At 37.8% G+C, this 20,812-nt stretch overlaps 1 protein-coding gene across 1 annotated transcript in view; it reads right to left on the reverse strand.

The window, feature by feature from the left end:
- Window positions 1-3,083: 3,083 nt before the first annotated feature.
- nexmifb (neurite extension and migration factor b) overlaps window positions 3,084-20,812 on the reverse strand; it is a 103,466-nt gene continuing 85,737 nt past the window's right edge. Inside the window, exon 3 of the mRNA XM_067456893.1 lies at window positions 3,084-8,558. Within this exon, the coding sequence (XP_067312994.1) occupies window positions 4,557-8,249 (3,693 nt within the window). The 5' untranslated portion in view covers window positions 8,250-8,558 and the 3' untranslated portion in view covers window positions 3,084-4,556. The remainder of the gene's footprint in view (window positions 8,559-20,812) is intronic.

The following is a 20,812-nucleotide window of genomic DNA, read 5'->3' on the forward strand; positions in this document are numbered from 1 at the left end:
ATGATTTTATTAGTGCCAAGTGCTCTTTTTGGCAAAAAAAAAGTTTAAAATTGTCAAACTCTGTTACAATATTTCTACACGTTATCTAATTTGTCTGTAACAGAGTTGACAAACAATGCTAGTAATGAATTAATTCATGATAATATAAGATGACTGTTGCCTATAGATGGCTTTATTGCTCTATATGGAGCAAATGAGCGGTTCCACTGTGTCCTAAAGTCAGTTTCTCTTCAGTATGCATTCAGATACATGTGAAGACATTATAAAATCTTCACAGTTTTAGCATTTTTAAGTTTTTCTATGTGCGCTTTCAATCCCAAATTGACCTGCGTGGGAAGGATTTGTTACTTTTTTTAAATTTCAACCACAAAACTCCTCCATTTTTTTTTTTTTTTTTTTTTTGTGAATTCATGGGTTCAGGTGCGACAAAAGTCCAAGGGTCATGAACCACTCAAATGAACTCTCAATTTAAAAAAAATTCGGGTCAAAATTACCCGAGGATGGAGGGTAAAAGATCTACATAAAAACATTAATTCCTGAATGTTCTGTTGTCTCAATAAATACATTTACATAAAAGCATATCCTTGCTGTTCAACTGGTTCACCTTTAAAATTCCCATCTGTCCATATTTTTTTCCTCTTGTTGTTGTTTTGAATTAAAATGATTTAAATGCTTTGTCCTTGATGGCCAAGGGTCAAAGTCGGTGCTTCTCTACTGGAGGTTTGTGACTCCTCTGAACATTGGTTGCATATTTGCTATGGGTCACAGAAAACAGGCAAATCAATTCAAGAAATTTGATAAATGTGCATGTTTTCCATTTGATGTTGATGTCAAAGTCTGTGTTTCCATTCAAAAGGTATTTTGTCACAGCGATGACTCAAAGCCAAAACTGCCAGGCCAAAAAAATAAATAAGTATGGATTTAAATAGGCAAATGCTTAAGAGTCCATGACTGGATTGCAGTGATTATTATGTTTCTTGCATGTTATATGTTTGACATCAGTTCTTCTAACCCTAATTGATGGGGTGTGAAGCTCTTAATTTCTTAAACAGCCATGTAGGAAGACACATCATGGCCATATTCCAGGATATTAGATCAAATTCATCAGGCTCAAATTCTGAAAGAATGTTCTGGAGAATCAAGATTCACTTTCACACTTAAAATAAAGTGTTAATATAATTGAATATGGAAGGCGGTCACCCGGAAGCAAGATACTTTACTTTATAAGGTGTTAAATCTGGATATTTTTCTTACAAAACACCATCGCTTCGCTTCAGAAGGCCTTTATTTACCCCCCGGAGCCGTGTGGAGCACTTTTATAATGGATGGACGCACCTTTTTTGGGCTTCAAATTTTGGGCTGCCCATTCACTGCCATTATAAAGCTTGGATGAGCCAGGACATTTTTTAAATATAACTCGGATTGTATCTTTCTGAAAGAAGAAAGTCATATACTATAGCTTGGGTGACCTATCCCTTTAAGACGTCACTCTTTTCCTTAGTAAAAGTTGGTCTCAGTAACTTTGTGAACAAGTTTTAAGAGAGAACTCTTAGCTAAGAACTTTTCCTGCTATTTCAGAGAATTCATCAAGATAAAATGCTTTGTGAATACGGCCCTATTACTAAAATGCCAAACTATATTTTGACATATCCACAAAATGCTGCAGTGAAATGGTTTCATGAGAGGTGTACATATAGTATGGGATGTCCCCTGGTCTGCATTCTATTGGGTCCTTGTTTTTCTCATAAATGCATTAACTTAGCCCTAATACATATTTACATATTTCATATACATGTATATAATATTATTACTTAAATACACTTAAAATAATGGCTATCATCTTTGTTCACATTGAATTATGCATTACTCGTGTAAACAGTCACGGAAGAAATGTGACAACATTCAAGAGGCAGCATTCAAAATCTCCTTTTAATTTGTATATGTACTCCATAAACATTATTACAAAACTCAGCAAGTTACCAATATTACATTTCACCATACAGGCTTGATCACAAATATTTAAAACCTTTGCAACAGATACAACATAAAATATTACAAGAATAATTTACATGAAAATCTATAAAACAGCGAAGAGTTCACAATTTTCATCTGAACTTTTTTGCCTATATGTGTTTTTCACATTAACACAACACTCTCACAACAAGATAATTTTCCTCTTACAAAACTTGCAACAAAATGTAGGGTTTTTTTTCCTTTTCATTTTTTGTTTCTTAATATTTTGGTTTTTAAAACCAAAAGCTCATCATTATACATCCTTTTCACTGCCCGCAGAGGCACAAAAAAGGTTATTCACACACGCACACACACACACACGCACACACACACACACACACACACATACTAATACTTCACAGCACTTTCTAAGAAAAATATACACTTACAAAATATCTTACAAATTGGCACAGAGAAAAATATACAATTTTTTTGTGATGTCGAGAGTTAATTAAGAATCCCTCTGGTATCAACTCTAGACAATATTTATAAAGCTCGATAATTTCTCCAACAAAAAGGCGAAAGCAATTCCAATTAATGACAAAGAATTGTGTCGTGAATACATCAAACATAACCATATATTGTACATTCATAAAGAGAGGAGTAGGGTTTTCAATTCTAATAATCCTTGATCCATAATTTCTGGGAGAATACAATTACCCTCTTAGCACCAGTAGGAGGAGGCAGCTTAACAGTGGCACATTGTAAAAAACTTTGAAGTACATTCAGTTGACAACAGGCAGAAATGAGAGAAGGCAGGCAGGTCGGGCGAGCGGCCCATGTGCAGTTTTCCATCAGCATCATCCTGGTGCTAAACATGGCCGGCTAGAGGCAGAAGGGGGCGGAGTGAAATCTTTCTAAGGTAAAAGCTATAGGTAAGGCATTACTTTACCTGAGATATCCTCCTAGAGCAACTCTTTCAAATCAAAGGTGTCACCTACAAATCGAAATGTAGTAAATGCCAATGTATTCAGAGCTTCCGAAAGGACGAATTTGGTTTCAAAGGTTGCGTTACCAAAGCAAATGTGTTAATTATGTGCCACTAATAAAATGAATCAAATAAAACACAAAATCAGCATGTTCAACAAAATATGTTTGTCGTTGTCAGATGATATTGTTAGCACGGGATACTACTTAAACATTTCTGGCAGGAAGGCAAATGTTTAAAAGTGGGTTCGAGGAAAAGAGGCATCATTTACAGTTTCCTAACCATCAAAAGTGTTCTATTCAGCAAATACATTATGGGGAACATTATGTCCCCAGTCCCTGTTACAGTAGATTCTGAAAGCATTGCTTACCAACTGATACCAGACATTATTCGCGTCCACCTTTCTTCCTTCTGTGTTTAGAAGAGTCAATCTTTACTTCTCTTTTTGTTTCTAAGCAGAAGTAATGCTGAGGTACATCGAATTTGATAAGCAAAAGTAACAAAAAGTTCAGAGTTGAGTTGTTTTGGTTGAGTGGTTGTACCACTGTCAGCTGCAGGTGCTCTTCAAACGATACGATCCGCAAAAAAACACAAAATAAAAACAGACCAAACAGCTACGCAAAACGAAATGTCAGATCTTGTCTTGAGAGAACAGCCAGCATTAATCAGGATAGTAACCGGAACAGCCAGTCAGATCATACATATGCACAGATCATTTATGTTTGGGACATGTTTCGCTTTAAACAGTGCATTTCTGTACAGTGATACTGAATGATAATCATATTTATAATCTCTTAGTAGTATTATAATATATTGTCCCGTCAATTCAGTTAATATCATTATTATTATTATTTAAATGAAAGTAAAAAAAAGAGCAAAAATGAAGCATTTTGGGATTTCCATGGCATAGAAACAATTTCCAGTACAACTCCTGTAAAAAGCATAGTAGATAAGAGAAAATCATAAGTACATTCCAACAGTAAGAAAGTAATTAGAACAACATTAATCTGATATGTCTTCAATACAAAACGGTCCCATTGTGTGCTGTTAATGTTTAGGGATGTACTGTATCTTAGACAAGGGGCAAAGCATTTCACACTTAAAAAAGTCAGGCAGTAAAAGGGTAAAAAGGAGGGCATCTGTTTCAGCATACATAATCAAATGGGGAGCTTGTTTCACACAAAGACGTTTGTAATAGCTACATGTTTGAAGAGAGAAATATAATTACATAAGGGCAGCAAGATTCACTGAGAACTGAACAAACAAAAAAAAGGTCCAAATAGAGAATTCGCACTTATTAAAGTTTTTCCTTTTCTTCAGACAAAAAGTAATCGGCAACTGCGAGGAAAAAGAAAAACAGCAAAAACAAGAATGCAGAAGAAAAAATGCAGCCATGGTAATTTAAAATCTCAATCAAGCCTTGCACAATCAATCAATAGGTAGTTTGCGAGTACAAGAAGTTTCTCATGCAAGATATCAATATCCTCTTTGTGGGGCAAAAAGAAGGAGGGGGTACTAAAGGATAACGTAAATCCATGCATCTCTGGTCTCGAGTCAAGAAATGAAGAGGAAGTGGGAAAGTGAGGGACGTGCATCAGCAGCTAGATATAAAATATTACCTCAGTTTCTCAAAAGATGCCATTAATGATATGTCCTTATTTGGGTCTCGTTCTGGTCGCGTGCCCTTTAGATTTTCAATCCGAGGGAATTTTGCACTGGTTTTGTGACGGTACATCTTTTTGTGAGCAGGCCCATTTACACCAGGAACGGCAAGGCTAGGCTTGTCAAACATATTACAGCCCAAAGCCAACTGAGGGAAAAAAGGTAGGGAGGCATTGAACTTTGCCTGGGTTTTGCCACCTTTTGTCCCACTTTTTCTGCCTTTTGTGCCCCCATTAGCCCCACAAGTGCCTTTCTTCTTCGGGTCAGATGAAGTTCCTGCTAGGATTTTGAGAGTTTTTAACTTGAGGCTGTTAGCCTCTGAGGGCAAGCAGACGTTTGCTGCAGGGCCCCATATTGGCTCAACAGAGGCCATCATGAATCTCTGTACTTCGGCCATCCCTGAGACAATATTTGACAAGATGTTGGATGGCTCTTCAAACTCCCGCTGGTCATCGTGGACTTGACTTTGGCTCTCTGAACAAACTATTCCTGTCCATTCCTCAGAGCCACTGTCCTTCAGTGGATGAGCAGCACCATCACTCTGGCCTTTTCCACCCTTCTCATCCAGTAAAGCCTTTAACTTTTTAGATGCGCGTGAAGTCTGACGTGGAATTTTGCCCTTTTCTGCCTTAGGAGCTCTAGGGGCTTTGGTTTTTTTGGTACCCTGCCCTGCAGTTTGTTTGCTGCTATTTTTCCTTTTTGCCTTGGTCCCCTTAATTGCACTCATCATATCACCATCAAAGTCAGCTAGATTTTCCTCCTTCATCCCCAGACTTAAGTTGCCTTCACCGTTAAAACTGTGCAATTGATTCTCGTGACCATCGACTGAATATCTAGACAGATCTCGCTGCTCAATCATTTTACAGTTCCAGTCCACGTCTTTGGTGCATGACATCTTGGCCCCATCCTGGAGGTCAGTGGCCTTCCCAGCTATCTTCATCTCACGGCCTATAACTTGAGGGGATAAATTAGGTGTCTCTGGTGGAGAGAGTTCTGACAGTGATGTGTGTCTGAATTTATCTGGAGTGAAGTTGGAGATATCCAGCAGGTCTGTGGACTCCCTCAGGGGTGTGATTGCTTCGATGCTTTGCTGAATCACCAGTTTTGGACTGCAGTGGGCCAGAAAGTTCTCATTCACATCATCCTCGCCATCTTTCTCGCAGGACTTAAGACTCAGAGAGCTGTAATTACTAGAAGTAGCTGACAGTGAGCCAACTGAGTCGAAACTGATGAGCCGGCCGTTGTCGGTGTGCAGTGTGGCTCTTTGAAACTGTGACTGCCCCTGACATGCTTGAAACTCAGCATCAGGAGGCAGTGGCTGCTCAGGCATGTAATTCTTTTCATAAAGCATTCTGTTGCTCTCCAGACTCAGCTGGCTATAGCCTGACACAGTCAGACTCTCAGACATCGGCATAGCCATTTCTCCAATAAAGCCGTTGGGTTGAATCGCAGATTCAACAATATCTGCAGCAGCAAACTGCTGGTTGGGACCAAGCTGGGGGTGCCACATTTGGTTAAGAGTTGGACAATTCTGGGGTGACTGCTGGAGCTCTGACTCTGATGGTGGAGAAAGGACACAACTTTGTGCAAGCTGAATTGAGGTGAACTGCTGCTTTTCCAAAGAGAGATCCAGTGTGTGTTGGGTCTGCTGAGGGAAAAACGAGATACCAGTGCTACCTGAAGAATCAGAGGCATCTAACAATGTCTGCAGGTATCCCCCTGGGATAACAGAAACACTTGCAGCCATGTTCTCAGATGATGCCTCTTTGTTAGGGGAGCAGGTGGTAGTAACAAAAGCAAATTTTTCAGAGGCATTAGTTGCTTGACTCTCACACAAATGGGGACTCTGTGCCACCGGGGTGACGTTTATATCTTCAGCACCTCCTACGGCGTCCATATTCTTATGCAGCGAGCAAACTTCTGTCAGGTCTGTCACGCTCTCGCTATTCTCCACAAGGTCTCTCATTTTCTTGCTCCTAAGTCTGGCTTCACTTCTGAATTTCTGTATTCTGAATATTTTATTTCCCATTCTCCCTTCCTCCCTCTCTTGTGATCTGCTTTTCCGGGTGGCAGTGTGTATGATGTCATTTGGGTCTAATGTGCTTGCACAGCTGGTGGCTATTGTTAATGGCATTCCCATGGAGGCAGTTTCATCTGTAGAAGCAACCTCCTGCTTGGGATCAGAGGCAAAGAGGCCCTGGGTTTTGGGTGATTGCTCCACAGTTTGAATTCTCTGAATTCTAAGCCTGTTTGCTAGCTTGTATTTCCTTTTGGAGGGGCTCGAACTAAAGGCATGATGGTGAGAATTGTGTTTATCTCCTGCTGCCAGCTTAAGCTGTTCCTCTCTTTCTCTCTGTTTCTCCTGCCAGAAATCTTTCAGAGGTGCAAGTTTCTCGTATTTGTTGATTGTAAGCTCATTTAAGCTTACTGTTGTGTCGGCTGAATCGATTCTGCCTAGCTTCACAGCCATGCATTTATCTCCTTTGAACCTGTTGACAATAATGTATTTGATTATTACAGGTGGATCCTTACGAGAGTATTTTCGTCTCTTTTTAGGGCACCAGTCAAGATCTTCTTCTTGTTTTGGACCAATCGGTAGCTTCTCTCGCTTTTCAATGTTTCTTTCCCCATCAGTGGACTCAACATAATACAAGTAGTCATCACTATACCTTACTTTTCTCTTAGCCCGTAATCCATAGTTCAGATGGTTTGAGCAGCTTGCGTTCTTTCGTGAGAACAAGTTTTTAGGCCTGTTGTCTTGGAAGGTGTCAAGAGAGGAGATGGTGGAGGAGCTGTCATCACTATACTCCCCTGAATCATCAGCCGAGTTGCTTGAATCAATGAAGTAGTTCATTTTGGGCCTGTAATCGGGTGTTTGCTCTATGGAGCATTCATTTCCATCCCCTTTGCTGTCATTTTGAAATTCAAGCTCATCTGATTTAGGTGGTAGATCATCCATAACTCGCTTTACCACGCTACTTTCTTTCTTTGTGCAGTTTACCAAGACACTTGGGAAAAAGTTGAACTGGGTTTCTTCTTGCAAAACATTGGTTTTCTCCCTCATGTTGTCTTGGAAGGACTCATATCGGATCTTTAGCGAGCACACATCGCTGCTCAACGTGGAATCATCATCATCATCAAACATGTAATTGCCCACATCTTCCTCAGAGAAGAGATTTACGGATAACTCATTCTTGGAGCAGAGATCCAGCAATTCCATCTTACTCTCACTAATGAAGGACTCAAAATAGCCCCAGTCCTGATTTGGACTGGTAAGCAAGCCATCCTCTCCATTGCACTTGTCTAATAGCAGGCCCTCATACAGGTTTTTTGAGGCTGAATCATCTAAGTCTATTTTCTCAGTGTCCTTCTTCTCCACAAGCTGGGTTTTCGGGACAGGAAAGCTCAAAAGCTGATCTGAGAGGAGCTCTTCTCCATAACTTACTGTCTCACTTGTGCTCATACATTGCATGTTAATGTCAGAGATCGGGCAGAGGGTGTAGTCTCGGTTCATGTCAGCCATTTTGAGGTTGATAGTGGCCTCTACATTGGACAAATCCTTGGTCTCAAAGCAGCCCGGACAGGTGCGACCTTGCTGGATCAAACAGTCCTGTGTGAGCCCAGGGATGCTCGCAGGTTCTATCATGGTGAAATGTTTCTGATTGCAGTGTTCTTGTGAAGGCCCAGGGTCTCAAGCCCTTGGTAGCACAGGCTGTGAAGGATATTGTGTAGTTTGAGGACTCATAAGTTGGGTGGTTTTCTAAAGGAGTCCTTATCGACAGTGGCCGTGGTAAGTAGTGCTTCTTTAAGGCCAATGTAACACTGTGGCAGTACGAATTGCCTCTCTTTGTGCTCTCTGCAGCAGCTGTGGAGGATGTGTGTAAGGCAGCATCTGCGACACCATACAGCTTTGCGGCCACGTGCAGCTTTAGATTGCTCTTCAGATATTGTGATCCTAGACAAAGAAAAACAAGCACAAAATTAATACTGTTTATAATATTAATAAATACTACACTTATCCATTATATAAAAAAAACTGTAATATTTTAAAGATGACTGCAATGCATGTCCTTTTTTTGATGTGACATAAGTAAAACAGTGGTAATTAAGTAAGTATGATTTTAACCATCAGAAGAGTACGAAGACATTTTTATCAGTCCTAACTTCTGGAGAAAAAAGTGCAGACAATGGACAAAGTTGAAACTTTCTAGAACGCTTGCATTCATGTACGCCATCAAATGGAGTCACTTTAAAAGTATATGCATTCAACTGTACACATACACTAGCATACAAAGAAAAATAAACATTAAAAAGTATACTTTTGACTTAAAGGTTTAGTTCACCCAAAAATTTTATTTCTGTCATTAATTACTCACCTTCATGTGCCAAAGTAGTTATTTATCGATTTATTTTTTGTGCACAAAAAGTATTCTTATTTCTTTACTACCTTTCTGGGCCTTGAAAGTGGACGTTGTGTTGCAGTTACATAGGATCAGAAAGCTCTCAGATTTAATCAAAAATATAAATTTATGTTCCGAAGATGAACAAAGGTCTTATTGGTTGCATGGAATGACATGAGGGTGAGTAATTCATGACCGAATTTCAATTTTTGGGTGAGCTAACCCTTTAAGTGCGGGTTTAAGCTAGCGCTGCGGAGCAACTGGCCTGACAGTGGAAATGCAGCTTGATTTTGGCCTTGTGTTTTCAAGTATGTGTTTTCAAACTTAATAAGAAAACAAATTGAAGCATTTAAACCTAGATCTATTAAATTAAAACATGATTGTAACAAAGGTTTGTTGATTAGGGTAGAAGAAGACGGGAACTGGCGAACATAATTTTAATAATAAAATAAACATAAACAACAAAGTGAAAGTAAAGCACCAACCCCTCATGGATGACTGACGCATTAACTAATAATTATGCATATTTCTTCATGCATTGTTATAGTCAAATATTCTTTCAGCTGCCTTCTAAAACTCTCTCCGCAGCAGCAGTTTATTCCTGCCTTGTAAAATAATTTAATTTCATAGTCACTTTCAAAACGATCTCTCAATCTTCAGAAGAGAAGTGAATCAAATGGACCCTGTGATTGGCTGTTTGCCGCATGTGTCACACTTTCAGGTGCACACGCTTCAGAGTTGAACACTAACTCTGGATTAAACCAGAGTTGACAGAGACAGTTTATACCAAGTTTTGAGAAACGGTTGAACTTGATCTAATCCAGGTTGGATTAATCTGGATTTGTCAACTCTAAACCTACTCTGAAACTCAGAGTTTGTTCAGCTAGCTTCATGCAACAGGCCTCAGTTCTTTTCTCGCCTTGCACTGCCGTCACCCCTCCTTTAATCCATATAAAGCTCCACCCTGGGAATCGAGACCAGTGTGGTGCGCAGGAGACACTCATTAACACTCGCGCCACCGGCCTCGCTCCATTCCCACGGCTCTCTGCCCCACCCTGCTTTCTACAATGATTATGTTTTTTCTCATATCTTTATGTTTGCGTTGCCTCTTCTATTGAGCTTTTTTTTTTTGTACCACAATCATTATAGTATTCATATAGCCATTGATTTAGCTCACATAATTCTCTTTCTATGAAACCTGTAAACTTAATTCCCCGGTTCTGACTCTATAGTGACAATAACTCTCTAATGGTTTACTCAAACACTGCAGCGGTTTCTCATTCTCTAGAATCAAAGGCAGTACTTATCAACAGGTTCTGATCAGTAGCTGATCACTTGGAGAATTTCTAGAAACTACCTATGAAAAGGTAGCCTGGATGCCAGCTGAACTTAGCCCGCCCACGACATTTTTAGGTTGGGCGGTTCGGTCTGGCCTCGCTCCATAGAGGAGTAATTATCCCCGAACAGAAACTGTTCGGACCAATGAAATCATCAGGGCGGGCTTTAGATGATGGCCGACAGATGATCAACAGTAACAGTAAAATTTGCACTCATGGGTCTATAAATCACATCATTTCCCGCGGGAAAAAAAAACGCGGACTTGGCAACACAGTGCAGTTGAACTATGTTGACATTTGACAATGCGTCGCTTCGTTGCTCTGATTGGTTTAGGTCTGTCCAATTGATGTCTTGTTCTGGTTCGGTTGAAACACGCCCCATAATCACAGCCCAATGGAGAAGTTTCAGACTCATATTCTGACTAGAATTGAGTATGACCACGTCAGGCTAATGAAAAGGTTTTTCATATCCATATTTGACCTATATGGTATAGTATATTAGCTCCAGTGCCACCTCTGTGGACCCCAAGTTGGGAACCACTGCACTAGAATAATAGCTAGAAATAGCTCTCCCCATATATTTTGCATCTGTTTTCTGCAAGGCATTGTATTTTTCGGCTAGGATTGTAATTATGTCTAGACTTGCCCAGCTGTTCAAAGGTCTATTCTGCTCTAAGCGGTCATACCGGAGCATTATAGGATGTTCTTGTATGCTAACTAATTGCTTCTGACATCGGGTGAAACTAATTTTCAATTTGCTATGTAATATGATGGACTTCACATCAGCCACCACATATGAAGCAGATGTCTGGAATCTCTGAGTGCTGTGAATCAGATGAGTGAAATGTTGTTACTCTTCTAGGATCATGTGTTCTTTCAGTATTAGACAACTGACGGGATCACATAAATCCATGGGGAAGTACAGGAAAGCATATGGGCTTATCTTTTAGCAAGTGTCAGTGTTCTCGTACACCTAACCTCTGCCTGAACTGGTGAACATCCTCTGCCTTGTTGCAGCATTAGGACTAGGGGTGGGAGAAAAAAAAAAATCGATTCTCTGATGCATCATGATTCTCTCTTCGGTGATTCTTTGTGTAGTTTTTAACCCCTAACCTTTAAGATGCACAATGGCACTAAGTGGGGTGTAGAAACAGCCGTATTCTGCTTGCTTCCAAGACACACACACACACACACACACACACACACACACACACACACACACACACACACACACACACACACACACACAAACCTAAAAAAAATAATCTTCCATAAAGTTCAAAAAGGTTGACGCAAATCACAAGGGCAATCACAGTCTCCATTGCACATGATATGCACTGTGAGAAAAGTGAGCTTTGCTGGATGTTACGTTTACAAAGTGCGACCTTCCAGTTATATCAGTGTTTTTTTTTTACCTTTTAAATGCTCCAAAGGCATTATTTATTCGATTTGGAATGCAGCAGAACTAGAGCTGGGTGGTATGATGATATACAGAATATCATTACCACAATATAAAATGTCTATAGTTAGAGATTTGGCTTTATCGTGGTATATAAATATATTGCACTTGTACTGACGCTTCAGAGTGATGAAATGCATGAATGAGAATATAAAGAGCGGGACGTGTTTGATGTTACAAAGAGTTATAAGGACAATATATCCTGAAAAGGAAATCAGTGCTCTTGCTGACTGGCATGAAGAAGGTGATCGCGAATTTGGAACATAATTTGGGAGTCAGAATTGGTGGTTATAAACCTGAGGGGAAAAATACAGAATATAGAATTTATATCTTGCAATTCTGATATTTTTTCTTAGAATATGAATGCAGCAGCCATATCACCCTGTAGCCCAGGCCTGGCTTCCCACTGAAACTAAGCAGGGCTGAGCCTGGTCAGTACCTGGATGGGAGACCAAATGGGAAAACCAGGCTTCTGCTGGTAGAGGTGTTAGTGAGGCCAGCAGGGGGCGCTCACCCTGTGGTCTGTGTGAGTCCTAACGCCCCAGTATAGTGATGGGGACACTATACTGACAAAGAGCACCGTCCTTCGGATGAGACGTTAAACCGAGGTCCTGACTCTCTGTGGTCGTTAATCCCAGGATGTCCTTCGATAAAGAGTAGGGGTGTAACTCCGGCATCCTGGCCAAATTTAAACCATTGGCCTCTGTCCATCATGGCCTCCTAATAATCCCCATATCCTGATTGGCTTAATCACTCTGTCTCCTTTCCACCAATCAGCTGGTGTGCGGTGAGCGTTCTGGCGCAATATGGCTGCCGTCACATCATCCAGGTGGATGCTGCACATTGGTGGTGGTTGAGGAGATTCCCCTTCTATATGTAAAGCGCTTTGGGTGTCTAGAAAAGTGCTATATAAATGTTATGAATTATAGAATTGTGAAACATAAGCTCGGAAACGCAAGTAAAAAAAGAGCTATAAACTCTTAGAAACAACTTTCTATTGTTTTATTACGTCGCTTCCATATAGTGCTACTGCAAAACACATCATACAATTTTTTGGGTTGTTTTAACCCAATGTTGGGTCAAATATGGACTAACCCAGCGATTGGGTTGTCTTAAGCAAATGTTTAACCCAACCGCAGGATTCAAACAACCCAATCGCTGGGTTAGTCCATATTTGACCCAACATTGGGTTAAAACAACCCAGCATTTTTTAGAGTGTAGTTTTCACGTGTCGTCACACCAATATAGGAACGCTGGAGGGCTCTCCTCCATTGCCCGCCAGTCATTTTTACCAGGTTTGTCGTCAGTATTAATGCAGCGAGACAGTGATATTAAAAGACCAAATTCAATATTCACCTTTTTTATGTTGCATGCTTTGTACAGGAAAGCAAATGAACACAGAATATTTATGCAACACAAGGTTTCTCATTAAGTGTATTTCCCATCGAAAACCATAATATTCTTGGCTCATATTGTATGCATATAGTATGTATCATCCAAAAAGTGTAAACTGAGTATAATCTTTTAATATCACTGTTAAAGAACATTAATGCGCTTTAAGGGTGGGTTGCACTTCTTTAGCCTGGCGTCGATTCATCCCGATCAGCCCTTTAATTCTAACGGTCGTTCTGCGTAGTTAATCTGTGTTAATGAAGTGGTGCAACACAACTCGATTTAAAATAAACCCCATATCAACAAATACTTGATTAGCGTTAAACTTTGCTTAATTTAATCCTTATTGGTACAACCAATTATTATAAGTGTATTTCCTGTTAAGCGTTTTAAAAAAACGGCCTGCTGTTTTTTTGTAATTAAAAAATACTGCAGCGGGTGCTGTATATGGATCACAAGTGCCCAAAACTTGCATCTTGTTCAAATATTTGTGTCTTTATTAAGATGGAAAATGTACAGGCTTGTGCTGCAGTTCTATGGCTGTTATTACCTTCAGCGACCATGAATTGGTCTATACTCCATGCTCTGTTCATTCCTTTGTGAGTTATTGTCTCGAATTATGTTGTATTGATCCTTGTTTTCCAGTAAAGACTCTTGAAGTGTCTCTAGTTCCTTATTGCTCAACAAGAGGGTGACACGTGTATGTTTTGAAGCTATATTTAGTCAGTTAAAAAATTCTTAACATGCAATTGTTTTAATTTACTTTTTAGTTTGTAATTATTTTTAAAAAGTACTTAAAAAATAACGAATCAAATAAATACATTTAAGATTTAAAGTTGGTAAACAAATTAATTAATACAGAAAACCAATGTAACTCCCAGATTCGGTCAGGAGGTGCCAAACGATTCCCATTCCTAGCTGGGAACTTGCACTAGAGAAGAGGGAAATATATGCCCAAATGGGATTCCTGTTTACCAAAGATTCAGTTCTGCTTGATTATCTTCATGTGGCCTTGAGCTACACATAACCATCAATAACTACATTACTGTAAGAGGAACACAGATGGTGAAATTGGATCATGAATATGATTATAAGCCAGATTTGCTTTTCAAATACGAAAGACACAGATCCTGGATATCTTTTGAGGCTAGTCATGGAACAAAAAAGGTATTGTCAGTGGAGATGTCAATGACTCTGACTGTCAAGGTCCACAATGACAGATTTGATGATGACATATTTTTCATTTTTGGGTTAACGATGTATGCTGCTCACAAAATGGAAAATTGCTCAAAAAAAAGAAGAGAAAAACAAGAAAATTTCTCAAAATTGCAAGCTCTGGCCTCATCCTCTGCTTTACACAATATTCAGGAGTTAGACTGCACAGGTTTTAATCAGGCCACTGGGACAAAAATCATATACTATCTGCTGCAATGAGCACTTCTGAGGAAGAACTAGCTGCTGGATTTGATAAAGATATTCGAGAGTTTTGTTTGCAAGTAAAAAAGATATCTTCAAAGTCAACTGTATATTGTTTTCTAAACACAATCTCCATCAAAAAATGAGATAATGATATTGAGCGAATGCTCTCCGCACATAGTATACATTCAGCACATACATTCACTTCAAATCCGCTAAATCCCAGCATTAGCCCATTAAGAAATACCAGTTCGGTGGCAGAAACCACTAAAAAGTCAAAAGCCAGTCATTTGATTTCAATTGCCAACTGCAAGTTTTATTATGTTTTGTCTATCGTTACAGCAGAGCTGGACAGTAACTAAGTCAATTTACTTGAGTACTGTACTTAGGTACACATTTTGAGGATCTGTACTTTACTTGAGTATTATTTTTGTCAAACAACACAGAGGCTTTTTAGACTAGAGGTTTTCAAACCTGTCCTGGAGGCACTCTGGCCGGTTCTCCCTCATTTATCACACCTGATTCAACTCATCACCTCGTTAGTAGCGACGGCAAGAACTAAACTGGGTGTGTCTCATAAGGGAGAAATATAAAATGTGCAGGGCAGGTTTGGAAAAACCTAGGATTTCTCGGATCAGCAGTACAGAATCAAAAAAAGTCTCTTTCGCACGGCGCCCCGCACATGACATGCAGTAAAAAACGAATAGGCTAAATCGTGCGCATGATTTACTATTTCGTTCCCTCGATTTATAAATAGTGTGCATGATTTACTATTTCATTCCCTCGATTTATAAATAGTGCGCTTGATTTACTATTTCGTTCCCTCGATTTATAAATCGTGTGCATGATTTACTATTTCGTTCCCTTGATTTATAAATAGTGTGAACGTTTTACTATTTCGTTCCCTCAATTTATAAATAGTGCGCAAGATTTACTATTTCGTTACCTTGATTTATAAATAGTGTGAACGTTTTACTATTTCGTTCCCTCGATTTATAAATAGTGTGCATGATTTACTATTTCGTTCCCTCAATTTATAAATAGTGTGAACGTTTTACTATTTCGTTCCCTCGATTTATAAATAGTGTGCATGATTTACTATTTCGTTCCCTCGATTTATAAATGGTGCGCATGATTTACTATTTCGTTCCCTTGATTTATAAATAGTGTGAACGTTTTACTATTTCGTTCCCTCGATTTATAAATAGTGCGCAAGATTTACTATTTCGTTCCCTTGATTTATAAATAGTGTGCATGATTTACTATTTCGTTCCCTCAATTTATAAATAGTGTGCACTTTTTACTAATTCGTTCCCTTGATTTATAAATCGTGTGCATGATTTACTATTTCGTTCCCTCGATTTATAAATAGTGTGCACGTTTTACTATTTCGTTCCCTTGATTTATAAATAGTGTGAACGTTTTACTATTTCGTTCCCTCGATTTATAAATAGTGTGAACGTTTTACTATTTCGTTCCCTCGATTTATAAATAGTGTGCATGAGTTACTATTTCGTTCCCTCGATTTATAAATAGTGCGCATGATTTACTATTTCGTTCCCTCGATTTATAAATAGTGCGCATGATTTACTATTTCGTTCCCTCGATTTATAAATAGTGCACACGTTTTACTAACTCGTTCCCTTGATTTATAAATAGTGTGAACGTTTTACTATTTCGTTCGCTCGATTTATAAATAGTGCACACGTTATAATAATTCGTTCCCTTGATTTATAAATCGTGTGCATGATTTACTATTTCGTTCCCTCGATTTATAAATAGTGTGCACGTTTTACTATTTCGTTCCCTTGATTTATAAATAGTGTGAACGTTTTACTATTTCGTTCCCTCGATTTATAAATAGTGTGAACGTTTTACTATTTCGTTCCCTCGATTTATAAATAGTGTGAACGTTTTACTATTTTGTTCCCTCGATTTATAAATAGTGTGCACGTTTTACTATTTCGTTCCCTCGATTTATAAATAGTGTGCATGATTTACTATTTCGTTCCCTCGATTTATAAAGTGTGCATGATTTACTATTTCGTTCCCTCGATTTATAAATAGTGCGCATGATTTACTATTTCGTTCCCTCGATTTATAAATCGTGTGCATGATTTACTATTTCGTTCCCTTGATTTATAAAGTGTGCATGATTTACTATTTCGTTCCCTCGATTTATAAATAGTGCGCATGATTTACTATTTCGTTCCCTCGATTTATAAAGTGTGCATGATTTACTATTTCGTTCCCTCGATTTATAAATAGTGCGCATGATTTACTATTTCGTTCCCTCGATTTATAAATAGTGTGCACGTTTTACTATTTCGTTCCCTTGATTTATAAATAGTGTGGACGTTTTACTATTTCGTTCCCTTGATTTATAAATAGTGTGAACGTTTTACTATTTCGTTCCCTCGATTTATAAATAGTGTGAATGTTTTACTATTTCGTTCCCTCGATTTATAAATAGTGTGCATGATTTACTATTTCGTTCCCTCTATTTATAAATCGTGAGCATGATTTACTATTTCGTTCCCTCGATTTATAAATAGTGTGCATGATTTACTATTTCGTTCCCTCGATTTATAAATAGTGCGCATGATTTACTATTTCGTTCCCTCGATTTATAAATAGTGTGCACGTTTTACTATTTCGTTCCCTTGATTTATAAATAGTGTGAACGTTTTACTATTTCGTTCCCTTGATTTATAAATAGTGTGAACGTTTATAAATAGTGTGAATGTTTTACTATTTCGTTCCCTCGATTTATAAATAGTGTGCATGATTTACTATTTCGTTCCCTCGATTTATAAATCGTGAGCATGATTTACTATTTCGTTCCCTCGATTTATAAATAGTGTGCATGATTTACTATTTCGTTCCCTCGATTTATAAATAGTGTGCATGATTTACTATTTCGTTCCCTCGATTTATAAATAGTGTGAACGTTTTACTATTTCGTTCCCTCGATTTATAAATAGTGTGAACGTTTTACTATTTCGTTCCCTCGATTTATAAATAGTGCGCATGATTTAGTATTTCGTTCCCTCGATTTATAAATAGTGTGCATGATTTACTATTTCGTTCCCTTGATTTATAAATAGTGTGAACGTTTTACTATTTCGTTCCCTCGATTTATAAATAGTGTGCATGATTTACTATTTCGTTCCCTCGATTTATAAATAGTGTGCATGATTTACTATTTCGTTCCCTCGATTTATAAATAGTGTGAACGTTTTACTAATTTTACTAGACTGTACTCACCAGTGTATAACTATCAAGATTAACTTAAAAATTCCCCGGAGTGCTCCTTTAAGTCAAGAGGCATTTTCTTTCCTGGTTCAGTTGAAACACGCCTCAATCACAGTCCAATGGAGCAGTATCAGACTCATAAGTATGAAGATGTCAGCCTAGGTTTTATTTCTAATATTTTTTAATCTTATTTTTAATATTTATCTTAATATGCTATGTATGTAAGCTATTCAGGGTCTTTTTGACCCCAAATGATATTTGCTGCAATAAAAAATAAAAATCCTCTAAATGGCATGAGACTGGATGTGGTGGTTGACATTTGCCAGACATTTGCAAAAAATAAATTGCAATGATATCCGTTTGTATGTTAGCATGAAAAAAGTCACACTTAGGATGTTGGGGGTCTTAAGAAACCCCAGACAATAAAATGTAATTTTGTAACATAATAATGTATATAATAATAAAAAAAAGTAAAACAAATGTAATATTACTCACTTAATTAATGTTTTTACTAGTGATATCAAATCGATTAATCGCATGTGCGTGTACTGTGTATGACTATTATTTATATATATACACACACATCCATGTATACATTTAAGATTTTTTTTTTATCAATAGTTAAATATTAACAGCATATACCGTGTATACCCGAATATAAGACGACCCTGAATATAAGATGACCCCCCCCCCCCCCCCCCCCCCCCCATTTTTCAGACTTATTTTTTTGAGAAAAAGAGATTTTTGTGGAAAAAAAATCTGGTTTTCAACATATTTTTTTATTTTATTTGAAAATTCTACTGATAATTAATTTGATTTACTATTCATTACAGGGCTCGATTAAGCATGTTCATGTGCTTGTCCTTTGGATAATTAAAAAGGTTTAATAATTAAAAAAAAAGGGTTTATTTTTATTTTTTTGTATTGTAAATATAATTTATTCTGAAGCAATATTCTCACCAGTGATCAATCAGCTTTGGCATATTGAAAACTGCATATTTGTGATATGTTTACCTTTTTTAAATGGCATTTTTACCTCTAATTTTATTTTATATTCTTAAATTTGATCTATACATTCAATAAAAATAAGACACTATAGGGCTGTTACCAGTCAAATTAAACAATTTACAGTGAAAAATTACAACTGCATTGTTAACTATTTGTCTATTGTCAACTGCAACAATAATGTTGTGAGATTTGCATTTTTGGATAAATAAAACATTTAGAAAGTATGTTTAAACGTGAAAATAAACCACCAGTAGGTGGCAGCTGGTGAGTCTTAATGAGTGAGTCATTGAGTCGATTCATCCAAACGATTAATTAAAACGGCTGATTAATTCAAGATTGAGGCAGTTGTTTATGAACATGTAACTGAATCTTTGATAAGACGACCACCCACTTTTCAGCCTATTTTTAGAACACAAAACATCGTCTTATATTCGGGAATATACGGTATATGCAAATATGTCTTAAATATATGCATTAGTGTGTATTTATATACATAATAATTACACACAAAAGCCTAAACACACATTATGTGAGCACAAACACGATTAATTGATTTGACAATACTAGACCGCATCTGTGCAGTGTTGGGGGGATTTAAGTTTAAATAGAGCAGAACGCACACAGAAATGAAGTGACAATAAACACATCCATGATGGAGAACAAATGCAAACACACATATGACACATATTTAACTTTGGGTAAAAGGCAGTGCTCATCGCTGTCACTTTTAACCCAGCGGTCCAATCACAGTGGAGCAGGGGCGGGACAAATACAACACTGAACAAACCACCTCATTCTGCTTGTACAACGTCAACAGATGACAACAAGAAGCATAATAAACAGAACTAAATTATTTAAAACAAGAGGCAGAGCAAATATTTGACATTGGATCGACATTTTTATACGGACACTGTTAACTGAACTACTAGTGGATAATATGCACAGGATGTTCCGTATATTACACACACACAACGAGGGCTGAGACGATAAATAAATACATCGTGAATCGAGAAATGATTCTGGATCGATTCTGAGATTTTGCGAATGCACGCAATTCTTTCTCAAATCGATTCTGAGCTTAGTTTTTGAACAGCAGATGGCACTGTGTGATTCAGAAACAGCCGTACTGGCTCTGCTTCCCAATTCCTTACACACACACCACTTGATTCTTCTATAAAATAATCATTCATAAAGTTCAACAGGGTTTAAGTGAATTACAAGGGTGTTTGCAGTGGGCTGTTTACATAAACCTGAAAGTCACGTATATAGATAGACTCTCTTTGAATTTTAAATCCTCACCTTGTTTTAAGCACACTTGCCCGATGAAAACATGCGGGGGACGACTTTACATTTTATTAAAAAGTGGGGAAGGCGTAATCTACACTCATGTCCAAAGAGGTGTACTCATGCCACACATGGACTTCAAAGAAGGTCAAATTTGTTAAATAGCCTACCAATGAATCGACTAAAGTGAATTTTAAATATGGCATTAAACTGACTAATAATCTATTCATTGCCATTAAAGTGAAATTACTGAATCTAAAAAAAGATTGAGACTGAGTCTAAAAAAAGAAGAGAAAAAGCTAATTTAAAAGATTGTCAGACCTAGTGGTTTTTGCATCTGAACTCTTCTCTAATTCGTTCTGGATGGAAGGATGGTCTCATTATTTGAACATACTGAGAGCACATCATCTTCTATATCACTGTATGTTATAGCAACTGCTCTGGCCAGGTGTTACATTACAAAACGAATATTTATGGCTTTTTTAATTTCTTTATTTCCAAATGTTAAACCATCAAACTTTTAACCCTTTCATGTATGGTGTCCACTGCAGTGAACCGATATTTTGGAAGCCATTTTGAACCATTTAAGTTTTTAGTGCCATGTCTCAACAACAAAATGGCAAAAGCCAAAAGCGTTGTCTACGATTCCCTTTAATTA

Source organism: Pseudorasbora parva, chromosome 11 (assembly GCF_024679245.1).
Source record: "Pseudorasbora parva isolate DD20220531a chromosome 11, ASM2467924v1, whole genome shotgun sequence".
Lineage (NCBI taxonomy): Eukaryota > Metazoa > Chordata > Actinopteri > Cypriniformes > Gobionidae > Pseudorasbora > Pseudorasbora parva.